Source organism: Zootermopsis nevadensis, unplaced genomic scaffold, assembly GCF_977971745.1.
Source record: "Zootermopsis nevadensis isolate Lab colony 2312 unplaced genomic scaffold, Znev_1.0 Znev_ptg000061l, whole genome shotgun sequence".
Lineage (NCBI taxonomy): Eukaryota > Metazoa > Arthropoda > Insecta > Blattodea > Termopsidae > Zootermopsis > Zootermopsis nevadensis.
Genome location: NW_028259192.1, coordinates 13,700,681 through 13,719,195, shown reverse-complemented (window position 1 = coordinate 13,719,195; position 18,515 = coordinate 13,700,681). Strand labels below are relative to the sequence as shown.

The window sequence follows — 18,515 nt, the reverse complement described above, 5'->3', positions numbered from 1 at the left end:
AAACTAAAAGCTAAATGACAATTTTCACATGATCATGGTAAAAAAAAACCAACATCTGTTTTCAGTCATTAAATTCAGAGACATCTCGTTTCATTTATCACTGAAACTTACCTGGAAGCCAGCAGGTGCTCCCAGGGAACTGGTTTCACTTCGTGCACCAACTAGAGGTTCTTGCATGTTATCACCATACGCTGAACTACGGCCTGATACATTGTGTTCCCCCGTAATGCTGTCTACACCACTACCACCACTTTCTGAACCTGCACTGCCTCCCTGCACATACAATGACGTTAAAGAGGACATCAAACTTTGAGCTTTATAGTCAATTCCATCCCAAATGATTTCATTAAAGCAATTTATAATTTAATTATTGCAATTCAATACAACTGTGCTATCCAAATTTTATCCACAAGTTCACTTTTAAGCATATTAAAGACCTTGATGTTTACTGTAACTGCTGTCACATATTACAGAGTTCTTATGCTTCAGAATGCAAAACATAAAATTTTATACGGAAATACTCTATTTTACATTTTGCAAAATATTTGCTAAAATAGGTGTAAAATAGAAGAAATTAAAATAAAGTAAACAGTTTTCAACTGCAGAAAAAAATTCTCTGCTTCTCAATATTACAAACAGCACATGGATATGTTATTAAAAAAATCATAAAAATACAAATATAGGAACTTTGTAAATAACAGAATTAGAAAAGAATGCTTCATAGTAAATGGTTTCTTCATTTGCCAGTAGTTATTATGTACTTGATTTTTTATTATTTTTTATAAAAAACTGAAATCACCTTTTGTTTGTTATTTAGTAAACACAAAGAAAAAGCTGTCCCACTATATGCCATGTAGGTGCTTGGGGGGGAGAGGAGGTATAGCTCTCTCTCATTCTTAACCTTGGCACTAGATGGGGGTGAATGGTCAGCATCACGCCCTGGTCAAGCTTTACACCCGGAAAAGGACCCCAGTACCCACTGGATAGAGAGTGGATGTGCCACAGAGGACAGAGAAAAAATCCTCTGCCCCCATTGGTGATCAGACCCTGGTCAACCAGTCTGTAGCCAAACACTATAATGACTGAGCTACCTCAGCTCTCTAAATCATTAAGAAGCAAATACAGAAAGAAAAAAGAAAGAAGAGAAAAGAGAAATAAAAGTGTGATTCAACAAATTCTGGAATAATATGACATCTAGTTATTGTGGCATACTCAGAACTTGCTTATTTATACATACAGTGCTGAATAATTTCCAAGGCAGTAACTGCTAGATTTTTGTTACTGTTACTCCAATATTGCCATCATGAAATTTACAGTTTACATTTTTAGAGTCATCAAATTTTCTAATACCACAACATCCATCAGATGTAATTCTGCACAGCCAATGTTTTGGTGTATGTTGAACCAAAGTAAATGAACTCTGAAGTGAGACAGTAACTACATAACATAAGCCAGATTCCGCATTTAGAAAGAGCAGTAATCATTTGTGATTGCTGAGAACTGAAATATGCTATGGTGCATGGCATTAATGTCATACTGAACATTTAAACTGAACAATTACATAAAGAAAAGTATATTCTTTACATAATTCGCTTTAATATTTCAAAGAGTCTGTGGCATTGTGCCTATTGATCAAAACTGTATAACAAGTTTTATGACACAATCATGGATGACAACATAGAAAAATAAGAAACTTTTGAAGTTTTTAACTAAAATATAACAATTCTACACAAACATTAAAATATTATAATATTCAAAACTAAACCAGCCTCAAGAATATAACTTTTCAACATTTAAAACTGATGTGCTCTTTTAATCTTTGATATATACTGTAGTTTTTATCATTTTGCCAATTTACAGGATTTGGTTCAATGCAAGACCACACTCAACAACATCTTAACAGAATCATTTCACCATAATATGCCATTATTTTTGGTAATTCATCACCTGTTCTGCTGGAGAAGTGCGCAGTGTGCTGCCATCTGTTGCTGCTGTGGAACCTTCATCATCAGAGCCACCTGCTGAAGCAGTTGTATCAGAGTAGTGACCTGCTTCCTGTGCCTGAGCTTGGTTCTGTACTTGAGCAAGACCTTGGGATGCCAACACCTGCAAACCCTGCAGAAATAAAGTAATCTCTTGGTCAACAACAGGATCAAAAATAAAGTCTGCAATTATTAATAATGGATTTCTGGACTTCATGTAAAAGTGGTAAGCACCTAGTACCTGAGAATGGAAACATGTCCACTTTCTAAAAGGCTGTGCCATTTCAGTTTAGGTAGATACCAATTTAGTATGTGGGACACAAACTCACCTGTACTACAAATTTATTTGATTAAAAGTTTATACAAAATCATTGAATTAATATTTCAGCAGGTAATTATAATGTTTACATCAATATCACATTTACTTTTTGAAGCAACATAATACCTGTTCATTTATAATATTGTAATTATTTTCCATATACAAGACAATTTTATAAATATTAAATTATTATATATGTGTTTTGACACTATTATATCACCTTCAGACTGTCCAAAACTACAAAATAGAATAAGACATCACAATATGTTTTCATATTTTAACCTTGACTTAAGAGAAATGTTTGTTTTAATACAATTGATGTAATCCTTAAATGGATCAATTTTAGGAGAACCACATTACAAGTAACATAAACAAGTAATAAAATAATATATTAGAATTTATAATTAACATAAACACAGACTAAAGATGGCATAGTAGTATCAAAACATGGCACTACTTACTTAGAAATAATAATGTAACATAGGTATGCTTGTACTTGCTATGCATACAGAAAATAAATACAGGTAGCCCTCGATTTACGTCGGGGATGCGTTCCTGGACGAACTGGCGTAAACGGAATCGGCGTAAATTGAAACTCTTTTATAATGTAAATCAATGGGAAGTCAATGACATGCATTCCCAGCACTCAAACATTTAATGGCATTACATTTAAAGCTCTGAAATAATAGAAAATCGTGTAGTAAAAATAACCCTGGTACCTCTTCAGAGATTAAATTAGTCCTTTGGAAGTTTAGAGTGCCAGGAATGAAATTGCAGAAGAGCAAACTCGCATACGCAAAAGTTTGCATTTCACAAACAGCTTTTACCGATTCATCGATCTCATTGGAGAAAATTCGCGTTAACGAAACATGTAATTGCAGAGATGACTGTATTTATAATTTTTATTCAAAATGAGCGATGTAAGAATTATGATTTAGTGTAAGAATCATTACGAGATACACTGTAAAACGTTATAAATAATAGTAAAGTAAAGTTTGTCCCGCTACGTGCCATACAGGCGCTTGGGGTGAGCAGAGGTATAGCTCATCTCTTTCTTGACCTCGGCATTAGATGGGGGTGAGTGGTCAGCATCATGCCCCGGCCGGCTTTACCCCCGGGAAAGGACCCCGGTACACATTGTAGAGGAGGCTGGGTGGGCCCCAGAGCCGGTCTGGAGGAAAAATACTATGCCCCGTTGGGGATCGAACCCCGGTCATCCAGCCCGTAGCTAGTCACTATACTGACTGAGCTATCCTGGCTCATATACAAATAATAGTAAAATATATTTCTGACTTGCTGGTTTCAAAATTGCCGTTATTTTGAATCGGCGCAAATTGAGGGCTACCTGTACAATGGACAATGAAATACTTCAATACAAAGTCATAAACACATTTTCATTTCTCCATAACATGTGAAACAAGGTCTATTTATTAGTGGCTTATTTAATGAAGCTGAAAACAGCTCAGACTACACAGAACTGAATAACATAACGATAAATTAATAATGAATTAGAAAGCACATTAACAGTTGTGGCCTGCAAGGTATTATCCCAGCATTTGCCTGCAGAGGCCGAGTTTAAAAAAATGAGGTAGGTATGAGGTGTATTATACTAATAAAATCAGTACCTGCAATGCTTGACCACTGAGGTTCTGAAGTCCTTGAAGATTGGACAATCCTTGTAGTCCTTGCTGCAAACCCTGTTGTAAAACCTGCAAGTCTGCTCCACCTTCATGGTCCTAAAATAGATAAAATCACCAAGACATAAGAAGCACAACTGATGTGCATGCATATTTTTCTAGCAACATGATAGGCTGTTAAAATTAACAAAGAATATGCAAATACGTCCACTTTAATATAGTGTATATTTAAATAAATACAACAAAGACAATCGTAACTATGCAGTATGGCATCTGCAGAAACAAATTCATATCAACAACAAACAACCATGAAGTCCAACAAAATAATTCAAACTGTGAATGAGTTTGCATACTAATTACTACCTTAAATTCACTTGTATTATATTCAAAATTTCTTCTAATTATTCTTCTTAGTGTCAACTAAAAATCCCAGATACAATTCTGTATGAGAAGACTACTACTGATGTGCTTACCTGCAGGCTGAGGGCTATTGCTAGTTCCACCATAGTCTCATCATCAGCATCAGGAGGGATGTCCAACAGAGGTGGGAATGCTCCAGGTGCACCAAGCAATGCCTCAATAGGATTCACATTCACAGACACACCACCACCACCTGCTCCTACAATACAGTTCTTGTTCTGAACACCTTACATCACAATCCTGAGAAAGTTCTATCCTATCTTCATAACATTATTGTCTATCTCTCTGTCAATCCTTCTTTATTTTCCAAGAGGTTTCTCCACCAAAATTTTGTAGGCATTTTATGTCTTTGTCATCCTAGCAATATGCCGAGTCCATCATAACATCCTAGATTCTACTCTCCTAATAACATTATATAGTTTTTTCCTAAAATGTAGGTACACCGGTTTCATTATTGTTCAGAAATGGTGTTATAAGAATATTTGAAAGTCTAGTCTCAACGAGCCAGTTGCTTTCACATAATTACTAAAAATTCTGTCCATGAAAATTCTGATTACATCTTGTACAACAGAAATGGATGAGGAAATATGTAAATATATAATAAATGTTAGCAATTTCTTGTACTTCTTTAGCAAGTGCTTAATTGGAAAAAAAAAAATTAGTAGTGTGAGAATCTATTCTAATATTTTTATTATACAAGAATATTTTTCTGGACATTATCCCACATTTTGATATAAAATATGTAAATATTCTGGAGTCATACACAAAGGAGCCTGTCAAATAAGATGGAGACAAGACAACACAATGACAGATGTCTAGAAAAAAATTCTTCCATATCTTTAGAATGATAATTTTTAGTTACTTATTCTCTTTCAGCTGCAGAACTTCACTGCACAATACACCACAACAATTTAAAAATATGCTACCAAACACAATTTGTGTTCCACACTGTATTCAGCAGCTACAATATATACACTGTGTACAAACCAGCATCTGAAGCAAGTAACACCAGTGGTTCCACACTGTCTACTTCATAATGTTGCTCTTCTGTTGAATCCTGGGAAGGCTGAGAGACTGGGCCCTTTTCAGATTCCAATTCTGTTGCCCCACCTACAAAAAATGCACTTTTACTTATACCCAGCATTGAAAAAATTAATAACAATCAAATTAGGTATTCAGAATAATAGTAAACATTCAAGCAGACAAGTTTCTAGTTCTATACTGTTACCTGGAGTGCTACAATGGGGAGGACTGGGGATTAAAACCCTGCGACGTCTCAGTCGTGGACGTAGTACTCTGATGATAGCTTGCTTTGCACTGAAACTCACAGTGATGTCCTCACACAAAAGCAAATCCAGATAAAGCTTGGCTGCCATTGCAACTGTACCTTCCATGTCACATGTTGTAAAAGCATGAATAATTTCAACAACAGCATGGACAGTAGCTTCAACATGTGTCAAACCTGGATAAAGGAAACAGAGATCAACCCCTTGTATGGGAATGTTGGGTGAAAATTGTGACAAATAATGGTAATCCACACTTGGCAATAACTTGCCTCATCTGTAACAGTTTTCAAATAATAATATATTAATAGTATAGTATATTAAATATTTTCTTATCTAATTAATTCCTTCACTTTCACTGTAAATTATAGTGAAAACCGATATCAAAATCAACTGTTACAAACCACTGTAGGTGTACATCTAATTTCACTCATGTACACACACCCCAAAGATCAGATGCTACAGAGTTATTCAATAAAAACCCTCTGCAAAAGACAGAGATGTTTTGTCCATACCAGGAATTTTCTGTATAAGGGAGCTAATGTGTAGTGAAAGGAGACTTGATTTTACCTTATGTTTCACTTTGTGTATTTCTCTGTCAATTTCAAACTGATGATTCAAATGTCTATCTATTCAACACACATCTAACCTGGAACACAGACTGGAGCCAGCGCCATGTTGGCTGGGTGGGCCTGATGCAAGAGCCACATTGCCTTCATCAATTGTAACATCAGATGTTGACCACCTTCAATGGACTCTATTTTGGTGTTTGGATTTGTTTTCCTGTCAGCATCAGATACTTCAGCTAAAGAAACACAAAATAATGTTACATCAGGATTCATAAATCAGAAACAAAACATGCTATTTTTGAAACCCAAAAATTATAAAATACTAGCTGACGTACACATACTTATACAAGGTTTCTCTTAAAATAAACTGCAATGAACCAATGAAACTGGTTACTTGTAATTATATCACATATTTTCAACAAACATTTGCTTAAAATGCTTATGTATATGTACACAAAATTAATATTCTAAATGTATCTTCAAATAAAATTAATAAACTATGAAAATAATAATAGGGCACTTTAATCTCTTTCATAGATGTAAGTGAAATGGAAAAAGAAGCTCTGACTTATTCTTATTATTAAGTTCAAATTATAAAATAAACAAAGGACACGGCATGACACATCGTTTCTATTATTTACTAATGTGACACCTAATGGTGATACATATTACAAATACAAGTGAGATCACTTTGTGTGCTAAGGTGTATATGACTACCTACCAACAAAACAGAAGTGAATAGATAGCGACGTTCTGAGTTATGATGCCATGAACAGTTGTATGTAGATACCAATGTTTCAGGGAAACATATTTCCATCTTCAGGGATGAAGTGTAGAAATAATATGAAGATGTGAACAGCATGTTTCTCTGCAACATTGGTATCTACCTATGCGTCTAAAAAGTGGCATAACCATAATGATGATGATAATCATCATCATCACCACCACTACCATGAAAACCTCAAATTTCACATAGTGAACAGATTGCTTTACACATTAAATTAAATTCATACTCACAATCCAGTTGCAGGAACTAACCTGGTGCCTGTTCACTCACTGGAGTTTTATCCTGCTGCTGTTCTGCAAATTTGGCCAAGTTATACGGCCTTGATACTGCTACACCCCTAGCCGTCAGAACCAGTCGGTAGAAAGCCTCTGCATCTAGATCCCTTGGATCCTGCACTTCTGCCAAGGCAGCAAGTGACTGGTGAACATGGTTCAGAAGTGACTGATCCTGTAAGAGAACATTCAACTAAGTATTTATAAAAGCAATATGGAGCAGTCCTCAAAAGCAATAAACAGCCACACTTTCTATTCCTTATCCTCCATAACCAACTCTACACAGCAGTCACTGAGAAGCTCATAGTCACTCAGTTTGTCAATAAATTCCACACCTTTTATTGGACTCAGCAGTCCAATATCATGTTTACAACAGCCCGCAATCAGATATTATCATCAGCCAGTTGAATCCAGTCCACATTATACTCTAATCCTTTAAGATACATTTTGTATTAGCCTTCCATCTATTCTTACGTATACCAAGTAATATGATACCTTCAGGTTTTCTGACTAAAATTTTGTAGGCATTTCTCATCTCCAGCATATATGTTAAAGTCCCAACAATATAATTTGCCTTCTTATATTCACCCAAAGGATCTAATTCACTCTTCAACTGCAAAATACTATTTTTTGAATAAAATGAAAAGCATCTGCTAGCATCCTGCAGTGCTTTTGGTGCTTATACTTAGTACACATAATAGTTGTTCATACCACCTGTCAGATCAACTTTACAAAGCCCTCAAACTTCTAAGTAAAACATCCTTCACCCTAGCTGATCCATTACTGGGTTCAGCCCATCATTCATATAAATCATACTCCTACCCATTGCAAGACTCAGGCTGAAAAATCTGACAACCTAAAAATTAAGAAACTAACTAAATCCCTGGTAGCACAACCCACAGGTGCAACACTAACAACACCAAAGCCCGCACCAGCCACGATTCTGAGCCAACTCCATTCATTTGACATCCTCACAGTCGACTTCCCTAAGATCCATCTTGATGTTATCCTCTCATCTCCTTCTTGATCCTCCCAGTGGCTGTTTTCCAGAAAGATTCCCTACCAAAATTCTGTATGCACCCCTTGCCACCCCATGCATGCTTTAAGAAACATTAACTGAAATTGGTACTGGCCATTCATCATGTGTTTACATAAATGGGGAACTCTGTTGAATTAAAGTCTAACATTTGGAAAATGGAGTTCCTTCATAATTTCAAGGTGAGTCCAACACCTTTTAAATTCAAACTGAATTAACTGCATTAGTATAAGGACAATCACATAGCAAATAACATAAAAACTCAAACAATTGCAGACACTTATAATCAATATTAGAACTTAACACAATAAACTTCCCTGATTTGTTTAAAATAATTTACTTCTTGCAATAAATAGACTGTGGAAGAGTTCACTTCTGGCACTTGCAATGGCATTGCTTGTTATCTCAGAACCTTATCAAATGTGAAATGCAGGAGAGAGAAAAGAAAGAAGTTATTTACTAGTCCTTCCAAGAAGGTATTAAACATACCTTATAGCTGTGATATGCTGATCGTGTGGGATGCAGTGCTGCCAGAAGACATTTTGTGTGGAGCTGAACACATATGGGCGTTGGTAGTGTGAGGAGTTTAGTAGCCACATCCACAGCGGCCATCCGCTGTGCTGCTTTTATCTCGTCAGTTGCTGCACTGCCATATAACGTGAAATATCCATCCATAACTTCCAAAGCTCCAGTTATCATTCTGAAAAAAAAGTAAAGATTATTTTTAAATAACTCTACATTAAAAAAGAAAATTTACAAAACTATATCACTTCACTCCTATGCAAATCAATACTCATATTTATATAATAAGAATTTTGTATGCAATAGGAACACACCTATCCAGAGAAGTAAGCTGTACTGGGGCAACAGCCACATTGTCAGTCTCCGTGCTCGTTCCTGCAGAAGTCTGGGTCACAGCAGCTGATGTACTTGCAATATCTTCTGTTTCCTCTGGCCAACCAAAGGCATCCTTTGTCTTTCCATATCTGTAAGCAATTGTTAAAACAGACACATCCAACAAATTACTTGACATCAAACACCCATTCTGGAATTTAAAAAAGGCAGCATTCATTCAGATGATATCAGTTCAGGTGTTAACTGGACTCAATAGAATTGGACAATGAGTATGCAGGTGTCCGACAGGACTATTCTACTGTTCGAACACAGTGTCTAGTGAAAAGCTCTTGTAAAGACCATAATGAACCTTTGGGTTCCATAAATGGCAGGGATTAGTTCTTGACCAGATGAGCAACTGCCAGCTTCTTAAGGAACTCTGGTTCATGGGGTTTTAAAAAACCAAAACAGGAAAACATGCTTGTGATCTAGTCATCCTGAAATTCACCTACAGTCCCTTAAAAATGGTTATATGCGAAGCCTCATATGTGATAAGGTGCTGGGTAAAAACGTGATATAATGTAAATAGACTATTAAACACAGAAACTTGACCTTATGTTAAAGACAACAGGTCAATGCCATTTCTTTGCAACCAGCTGTTACCTAACCTCACATAAAATTCACGGACAACCAGTTTTCACTATAAAAGTATGAAAATATTAACCTATATATATTGCTTACATTCCATTTTTATGTCAGATAAAACAGCTCAGTCAGCATAGTGACTGTGTGTTAGATTATCTGGTTCCATTACTGGTAGAAGCATGTACTTTTCTCTTGGCCACAACATCCAGACTGGTTCTGAGATCTATCCAGTCTCCTATTCAATCATAACTCTTTCCTCTTGCCTAATTACATTTATATTATTGTTTCGTTATTTGTCTAACACATCCGAACCTCTCAAAACAACAACAAAATACATCTTACACTTTGATAGAATCTACCATGGTGACTACTCCAGGATCTTCTGAAGGTCCAAATGTAAGAATTAGTTTCTTGTCAGCTTGAAGACTTTCTTCTCGTGTAAATGGCATGTCAAACCAACGATTCCGTGCAACATTTGTTTGAATGCTACGGCCAAATACCTGAAAAAAGGGCAACACAACTTCAATAATTGTTATGACATAAAGATTTCCAGGTTTTACAGATTATACCCTCTGGTCTGTTCTTTGAAGGTCATGGTGTAATGCTGATACATAAAACAGATAAAGTAATCCACAAGACAAGGTCAATGAATCTTAAAACAGATGTGATCAATTTTAGTGCTGTAACATGACAGCACAGAGCACACTGACAAAGTGTCCTGAGAAATGACACACTGAAAACTTGTTTTGACACTACGCCAATACTCCAAGTTACTATTTTGTCATTGTAGAAATTTCTAGCAAGAAACTGCAAAATTGTTATCCTAACTTCACAAATCTAGCTCCATGCCAGATTTGATAACATTGTCATAAAAATTACACAACACACCTGTGGAGTACAAAATACACAACTTCCATACATGCTTCCAGTAAGGGCAAAATTTATAGGTATACTGTATCAGTTCACAAAGGAAATACACTGAAGAGCCAAAAATGCATTAAGTATATATAAAGAAAACATTCAATCTGGAAATATTTTAATTGCACCTCATATGAGCTCAGACAAACACGAAAGAAAAGTAACCTTGGCAATCTAAACATATCAACTCATTCAATTTGTAGTCATGTACTACTTCTATAAAGCTATTGAGAGACTTTTATAAACAATCAGAACACTTCAGAATGGTGGCACTGAGCTGATATTAAATATGTGGATGAGACTGATCATCTGAGCAACTCATGAAGATGGATGGAATGCCTTATGCAATGCTTTGGCCTCAGTGACTGGCATTGCCCACAGCACATTATGGTACAAAATTTAACTGCTTGCTGTTTACCAAAAATATTGTGAAGAATGAGAAGGATAATCTCATAGCTTTCCATTTTCAAACACCACAAAATCAAATTCTTCAAGCAGTACCACAGGTAACAAAACATGGGTGTTCCATTTCACGACAATTATTTTCAGACGATTACAGGCCCAGGCTACTTTCTGACCCCTTCTCAAAATATACATCCTACTACAAATGTATGAATTAAGCCAAAACAGCATTAAGATGAACCACATCACCTTCATCATAAAAAATGCTCCACCCTTTATTGACTTTTTACAGAACAGATAGAAGTCAACTTAAACTACACAATGGCAAGGGGGAAAAACAGAAAACTGTGAGGAGCTTCATGTGCTTATTTGTATATCCAGTATGCTGGTATGTCTTATTGTCCTCTTCACAATTAGTTACAATATATTTGAAATTGTAACACATACTTCAACATATGAAGGTGCTCTCTGAGAATCCTGGGTACCAAGCATTATACGAACTCCTGTCATCACCAATGAGCTGTCTTGATTTGTTATTTCAATGCTGAACCCTGCTGGCTTTGTTGACACAACATACATCCCTATAAAACAAATTTCAATATCAATTCAAATTTCCTTTAACTTCAGAAATTGCAGTTGCTGGCAAGGAATACAAAAAACCTTTGATAATGGACCTGCTATGCTGTTATACAATGAATTGAAGGGAAAAGAAATGACAAAACAACAACAGATGGAAATGACAAAGCAACAAAGAAATAAAAAAGAGGGAAACATAACCTCCCATGTAACTGGAAAAAAAAATGACTTCCACTTTATAAAATATGTTTATAATACCACATATTGCTGCATACATCAGTTTCTTCAGCTGTAAAACTAAATGATGTTCTGCATCTCCAGTCCCCAACTCCATGGAGCTCACAAGAGACTGCTACTGGTCCTTATTCCAAGCCACTTAAATCTAGTACACATCCTCACACCCTATTTAAAATACTTCATACTTCTACAGTATTTTAAGTGGCATTATTAGATAAAAGATATATTATCTCTCATCTACAACTAGGTCTTCAAAGTGGTTTCTTTCACTATCAGATTATCTTATATCAAATTAGGGCACATTTTTTGCACAGTGTGGCTCTGAGCATTTCTGCTGTACAGCAGAGTATTATTATATCAAAGCACTATTACCTGTAGTATTGAGACGATGCTTGATCTGCTGTGTATTGTAAATTTGCAGTAGGTCATTGCCTCCGAACTCCACTTCATTCATCGCTTGGCAATGTTCAAAAAAATCTATTGGAAAACTCACCACTCCTACAACAAACAGTGATACAGTTCTCATCCAATTGCTATTTGTCGTCATTCTACATTATGTCAATGTCTACAAATGTAAACAGAGAAAATTGAAGAATGTACTGATAGTTTCCACATCAATTAATGACCATATATATATTGATATTGGACATACATCTATTCTCAAAATATCCCACTTAATGGAGATCTTCGATATAGCTGAGATCTTAAAATTTAAACATTTTTACATTATGTGTGTGGGGTTTTGACAGAGTATTAAGAAAACATTAATTTGAAACATACTTCAAAACAACTGTATTTTTTCTCGATCTTTTTCAGTCTGCCTTTCATTTAACTGCATTTTTCAAATTCCTAATCATCTCCACACCTGTTCCTTTCTTTCTATAATTTCCTACATTTCAAAAAATACTATTTCCTTTAACAACTCATTCTCTTTAATAAGTCCTTCTTGAGAAATTAACAGTAGTCAAGAAAATCACACATTTTTGTGGGACCCAAAGGTTCATTATCAAATACACAAATCAAATCCTACAGACATAATAGGTTACAATTACTTGCTACTTTTGTTTTGTCTCAAATGATCTTCTCAACAAACAACAATATTTCAGACCAGTTTTAAAACACTTGGGAGCTTACCAGGTGGTTTTCCAGTTTTAGTTACTTTCTTTTTCCTCAGTGGTTTCATTGCTGTCATAGTACTGACTGCCTGTATATTTGGAGACAGCCAAAATCCTACAAAAATATAAAATGTTTCAATCAATTCCAAAAAGTTGAAACTTTCACAGTGACTGAATGCAACAAGTCTTCTTGGGCAATCAACCATGTCAATGTGGAAAGATTTTTAACATTATGGAGATGTTACCATTCTTTAATGGACTTCTTAGGTGGTGGATCATTCCCTAATTTTATGCCACATCAGACCACATTTGCTCATATCCACCTGTTTATGTTGGAGAAATGGTTGTGGAAACAACTTCTACAGCACAGTTCATATGGGGCTGAGATTTCAACATGATAGTGTCTCCCTCCACTATGACTTGGGAGTTCAGCAGTTCCTTTACCAGCTAACAACTGTGGACTGGGCAGAACTACATTGGCTTCCCAGTCTTTTATCTTAATCCATCACACTTCTTTTTGTGCAGGACCACTGGAGGGATGTTAAGGAACATGTTTAAATTCCACCAGTGTCAGAAACAATTTTGACAGAAATTTGAAAACAGCTGTATGTTGCCATGTCAAAATAGAAGCACACATGGAGTACTTGTAATAAAATAACTGGAACTTGTCCCTGCAAGAAGGTGCTTGATTGGTTAATACTCTACAATTAACTTTAGATATATACATATCTGAGTCATTGTATATCACGTAGAACAAAGGAATATATGAAGACTCCTCTTTTCCAACTACAGTGAAACCTCGATGCATCGTTTTCGGCGGGGGTGGGAAATAAAAACGATGAATGCGGGAAAACGATAGATGCGGGAAAGCATTAAAAATTTAAAAAAAAACAATGTTTCTCTTTCAAAGTTACTTCTTTTTACCAAAAAAGTCTTTAATGGACAACTGGTTTGTCGAAACTTTACGTTTTAGACCAAACAGAGCACTTTCCACGTTCAAAATGTTTTCCTCGTCACGTTCACTAATATTAAGCGCATAAAAGAACGACTTCACTTTCGCCAATGCAGCGTGCGCTTCGGCAAAGCTTCGGGCTCGCGTTCGTCTTCTTCTTCTTCCTCACCACTCCAACCCCCTTTGCGGACAATAACAGGAAGAATGGAAATACTATTACTGCCGAACTAAACGAAACGTAGCTGTAGAAGACCCTGAACCACTAGAAACAAGATGAACCAGAAGAATGAAAAGTGCCGCCAGCCTTTCCTTTGTACTTATAATAAAAGCATTTGTGAAGAAATTCACACTGCACATGCCATCTGGCATCGCTGGAACGAAATATGAGTGCACCCTAATTAAAATCGTAAAATTTCTGACAATGGGCACCGCCATTCACTCCAACTATCACCCCTGCACCGCTGACCCCTCATTCCAAAAGAATCTGTGCTGGTTGGGCGACATAACAGGTTACCGCTACTGCGTATTCCAAAAACATTGTGCGTCTTTCGGTAATAATTTATCTCAAAACCCAGCATTTTAAATTCTCAGAAACGATCATTGCGGGAAAATTGTGGGCCGGGACTAAGATTTTTGAACGATCGATGCGATAAAACGATAGTTCGAGGAACGATAGAAGCGGGAAAATGTAACATTATTTTATATGGGATGTATTCGGGACCGAACAAAACGGACGATGCATCCGGGAAAACGATAGTTCCGGGAACGATGGATAGAGGTTTCACTGTATTGCCTCTCATGTAAATTTATGAAGTTACAAATACATCTGTGAGAATGAATGTCACATCTATTAGAACATCGTTTTGTATCGTAAGCAAACCTGTCTGTTCCATTGCGGCCATATAGATCCTCAGGCTGCCATCTTCACACAGCAGGATGAGAGTAGTGCGTTGGTCAGTGTTAGAGGATGGGTGTCGGATGGCTACCATGTCCATGATCTTAGCTTTAGCAGGTACAACCTTAATTTCCTGAATCAACACTGTGTCTGGCTTCAGCATTAGAATTACTGGATTGTTGCCTGAAGTATACAAAATAAAATGTTTACTGTACATTTGTATCAACATAGTCTTATCTGTGTTTCATCAAACATCATACCATGAAAATTTAAGGGACATAAAGATGAAGCTCTACATATTCTTAACCTCTGCACCAGATGCAGGTGAGTAGTCAGTTTTATGCTCAGGCTGCTCTACCATTGGGGAAAGCATCTGCAATATCAGTGGATGGAAGGAAAAGGTGAATAAGTAAGCCCATGAGGTGTTCTATTCACCTGTGCTTAAGTGTATAGAATACTTGACAAAGGAAAGTTTCTACATCATCATCATCATCATGATTAAGTATGATATGGACTCTCCCTTTTTCACATAAATGGGGCTCAGAAAAGAATTTGAGATCCATTATTATGAAACCTACAAAACTGACTTAATGCATTTTGGAGTTCACCTGTTCAATTTTATTAATACATTGAGAAATGAAGTAAAAATGTTCACTGACAATTAAAATATGAAACTGTACAACTGAAGTCTGTAAAACTCACTGCTCTGCATGACACTGCAAATAAGTCCTGGATGATTTGGTACCTCGCTCCACTGACACAAGGGCTGAGGCTGAGCATTGTTTGCCTTATTTCCATTGCCTCCAGCCTTTCCTAGATTAATCATAAAGACAGCAGGCAACCCACTGTCCATGTACTTAAGTGGAGCTATAAAACTCTTTCCATGGCTGTAGCTGAAGAACAGGAGCTGAAGAGCATGTGAATAATAGATTGAGACACCACCACCACCAACCTGTCCATTCACATCCTGAAAAATTCACAAACTATAAACAGCATATTCAGCTAACAAAAGTTTCATTACAATCTCCTTCACAGTACAGTCCAAGTAGTACATGCTATTTTCAGCAAGTTCCATATCAATCAGTGAACAATATTTCAGTCTGAAAACGACTCTCTTCTGGGTTGCTGAACCATCCTAGTTCTTGACTTTTCAATCTCCTTTATGTTGCAATAACTACTCATAGAACTGGGGTTACTACCAAATACTCTCTGCAGACTGTGGGTTGAGAAGCCTTGAACCAATTTACACAATTTGGCATTTCCTTCATGACAGAAATGTAACACTATGTAACAAGAAAATGGTGCTGTAATACAATATGCACATAAAGAATAAACACAAAACTCCCAACAATGAACTGTTTCTGCTTGTTCTTTACCTTGTAAAAGATGTCAAAACATGTACATATAACTTTATATTTCTGTCTCTTTATATCACTAAATAGTTCAGCATAGTATTAGTGCATTTAAACTGTATTTGAGAGATACTCAATTCAAATTTCAGCTGGATAATTAGCTATTCTTTATGCAATTTTTATGGTCACTTCCTTATATCCACACTAATTCACTACACACATAAGCCTCTAGTCTCTTTTCATTTGTATGCACTTTATGGTATTAACAAATAATGCACAAAACATATCTGAAGACCTTTGATGTTTCCACTTACATCTCAAAACTGGGACAAGGCAATTTCATGTCATGTAGAAGTTTGTATAAAAAACAAAACAAATGCAACACTTACTTTTATTTCTGAATGATAAACTTCAAGTGTATTAGTGACATAAAAGGGTCCATGTTTTGCTGAGCTTTCTTCATCCATTGCCTGGCTATAAATGTGGCCAGCAGATGACATCAATAACATATGAGAGCTAGCATCCTGTAACAAGCACAATAAATTAAACCATATCTATATGATAACAACTTTTGTTTTTAAAATATCCACAATAATAGTATAACACTATATTCCCCACCTTTTATGGAACCTGAAGACTCACTACTGTAAACAAGAAATCACTACCTGAGCCAGATGAATCCAGTTCACACCCTGACATCCTATTACTTTAAGATTCATTTTACTCATAATTATCATTCTGTGACTTTTATACCGACATCAAAACTTATTAGAATTTAACAAGCACGTGATTTTGGACAGGTTCTATTTGTGTCTGAACTACATGAAACTGTAGATGTTTTACTATAAAGCATTTCATCGCATTTCATATGTAAACATTTAGTCAAATGAACCAAACAGAATAAAAGTTGAGATCATCAATGAGAAATTCATTTATTATATTCATGAACGGTGCTTCAGGACAGGACATTGTCCTAAGCAAATAAGTATTATCATGCAACCATGAATATATATACTGAAGGGTATAAAAGGCCCTGAAGTAAACCAAACTATACTCATAATGTTAATAGTGTAAATGCAATTTCCATGTAATGATAAAGAGCATTAAAATATTGTCATGTTCAAGATGCAGAAGCAAGTCAAATAATCTCTTGCTTTCGTTTCCTGGTCTTAACATTCTTCTTCTTCTATGGCGCGAGAGCCCAAAGTTGAGCCTTGGCCTCCTTCGTCTTAACATTAAATTTCCAAATATCTTTTATGAAATATTTATACTAAATATACCTCAAAACATGGGTAACCTCATTTCAATAAGTAGCTAGCAGCAATAAGTTGTACTTCTGGAGCCCTACATCATTTCACAAATCGAGCAAATCGTAAACCATGCAGAAATAATTCCTTATTATAACTGACATTTTCATGAGCCGGGATAGCTCAGTTAGTATAGTGACTAGCTACGGGCTGGACGACCGGGGTTCGATCCCCGACCGGGGCAGAGGATTTTTCCTCTAGTCTCTGCATCCAGACCGGCTCTGGGGCCCACCCAGCCTCCTCTACAATGGGTACCGGGGGTCCTTTCCCAGGGGTAAAGCCGGCCGGGGCGTGATGCTGACCACTCACCCCCATCTAGTGCCGGGGTCAAGGAAGAGAGGAGCTATACCTCCACTCACCCCAAACGCCTACATGGCGTATAGTGGGACAAACTTTACCTTTACTTTATAACTGACATTTTCAGTGTTCTTACACACATTTCAATTTGGAATTTCATTTGATTTTACCTTAACCTTTTTCACTTTAGGCACACTGGTTCCAATAACTACCAAAATCATATTAAGTCTGACTGATGTTACAGTCGGCAGCCTTCCTTCATTTCAGTCATATCTTTTAAGAGTGAGCATAAACCTGTTCGGAACTGTATCATACATACCTCTGTGCAGACAAATGTGCAGTCTCGAATCTTACCACTGGGCACTAGGAAGAAGTACTGGGGACTTAGAGCATCATAGCTCAAATCATAGATCTTCACAAAGTCTGCTGTAACGAGTGCAAGCTGCGTCTGTGAGCCTGGAAGCCATAGGGCTCGGATAATGAAGTTCCCCGTTTCCAATTGTGGGTGTAAAACCAAATGATCTGCCACTGACCCACTAGTACTGAATGTCAATACATGGCAATCCTGTTTTAAAAGAAACAATAATTACTGAAATTAATCAAGAAAGAGAAAGATTGATAGAACGTATGAATCTGTCGAATTTCACAGCAATAACAATTGCGGGCACTCTGAAAAATTT

General features: G+C 36.4%; 1 protein-coding gene across 2 annotated transcripts in view; it reads right to left on the bottom strand.

Moving 5' to 3' along the window:
• The window catches only part of poe (E3 ubiquitin-protein ligase-like protein poe), an 87,208-nt gene that overhangs the window by 37,624 nt on the left and 31,069 nt on the right, over positions 1-18,515 (bottom strand). The window contains exons 34-51 of one of the 2 annotated variants that reach the window (XM_087340379.1): positions 18,155-18,400; positions 16,621-16,755; positions 15,582-15,846; positions 14,865-15,062; positions 13,052-13,147; positions 12,290-12,415; positions 11,552-11,685; positions 10,127-10,284; positions 9,142-9,291; positions 8,795-9,005; positions 7,249-7,444; positions 6,291-6,446; positions 5,587-5,820; positions 5,346-5,468; positions 4,412-4,557; positions 3,927-4,037; positions 1,948-2,115; positions 112-273 (exon numbers count right to left, since the gene is read on the bottom strand). In XM_087340379.1, the coding sequence (XP_087196505.1) occupies positions 112-273; positions 1,948-2,115; positions 3,927-4,037; positions 4,412-4,557; positions 5,346-5,468; positions 5,587-5,820; positions 6,291-6,446; positions 7,249-7,444; positions 8,795-9,005; positions 9,142-9,291; positions 10,127-10,284; positions 11,552-11,685; positions 12,290-12,415; positions 13,052-13,147; positions 14,865-15,062; positions 15,582-15,846; positions 16,621-16,755; positions 18,155-18,400 (3,015 nt within the window). The remainder of the gene's footprint in view (positions 1-111; positions 274-1,947; positions 2,116-3,926; positions 4,038-4,411; positions 4,558-5,345; positions 5,469-5,586; positions 5,821-6,290; positions 6,447-7,248; positions 7,445-8,794; positions 9,006-9,141; positions 9,292-10,126; positions 10,285-11,551; positions 11,686-12,289; positions 12,416-13,051; positions 13,148-14,864; positions 15,063-15,581; positions 15,847-16,620; positions 16,756-18,154; positions 18,401-18,515) is intronic. The other variant, XM_087340380.1, reaches the window with a different exon arrangement.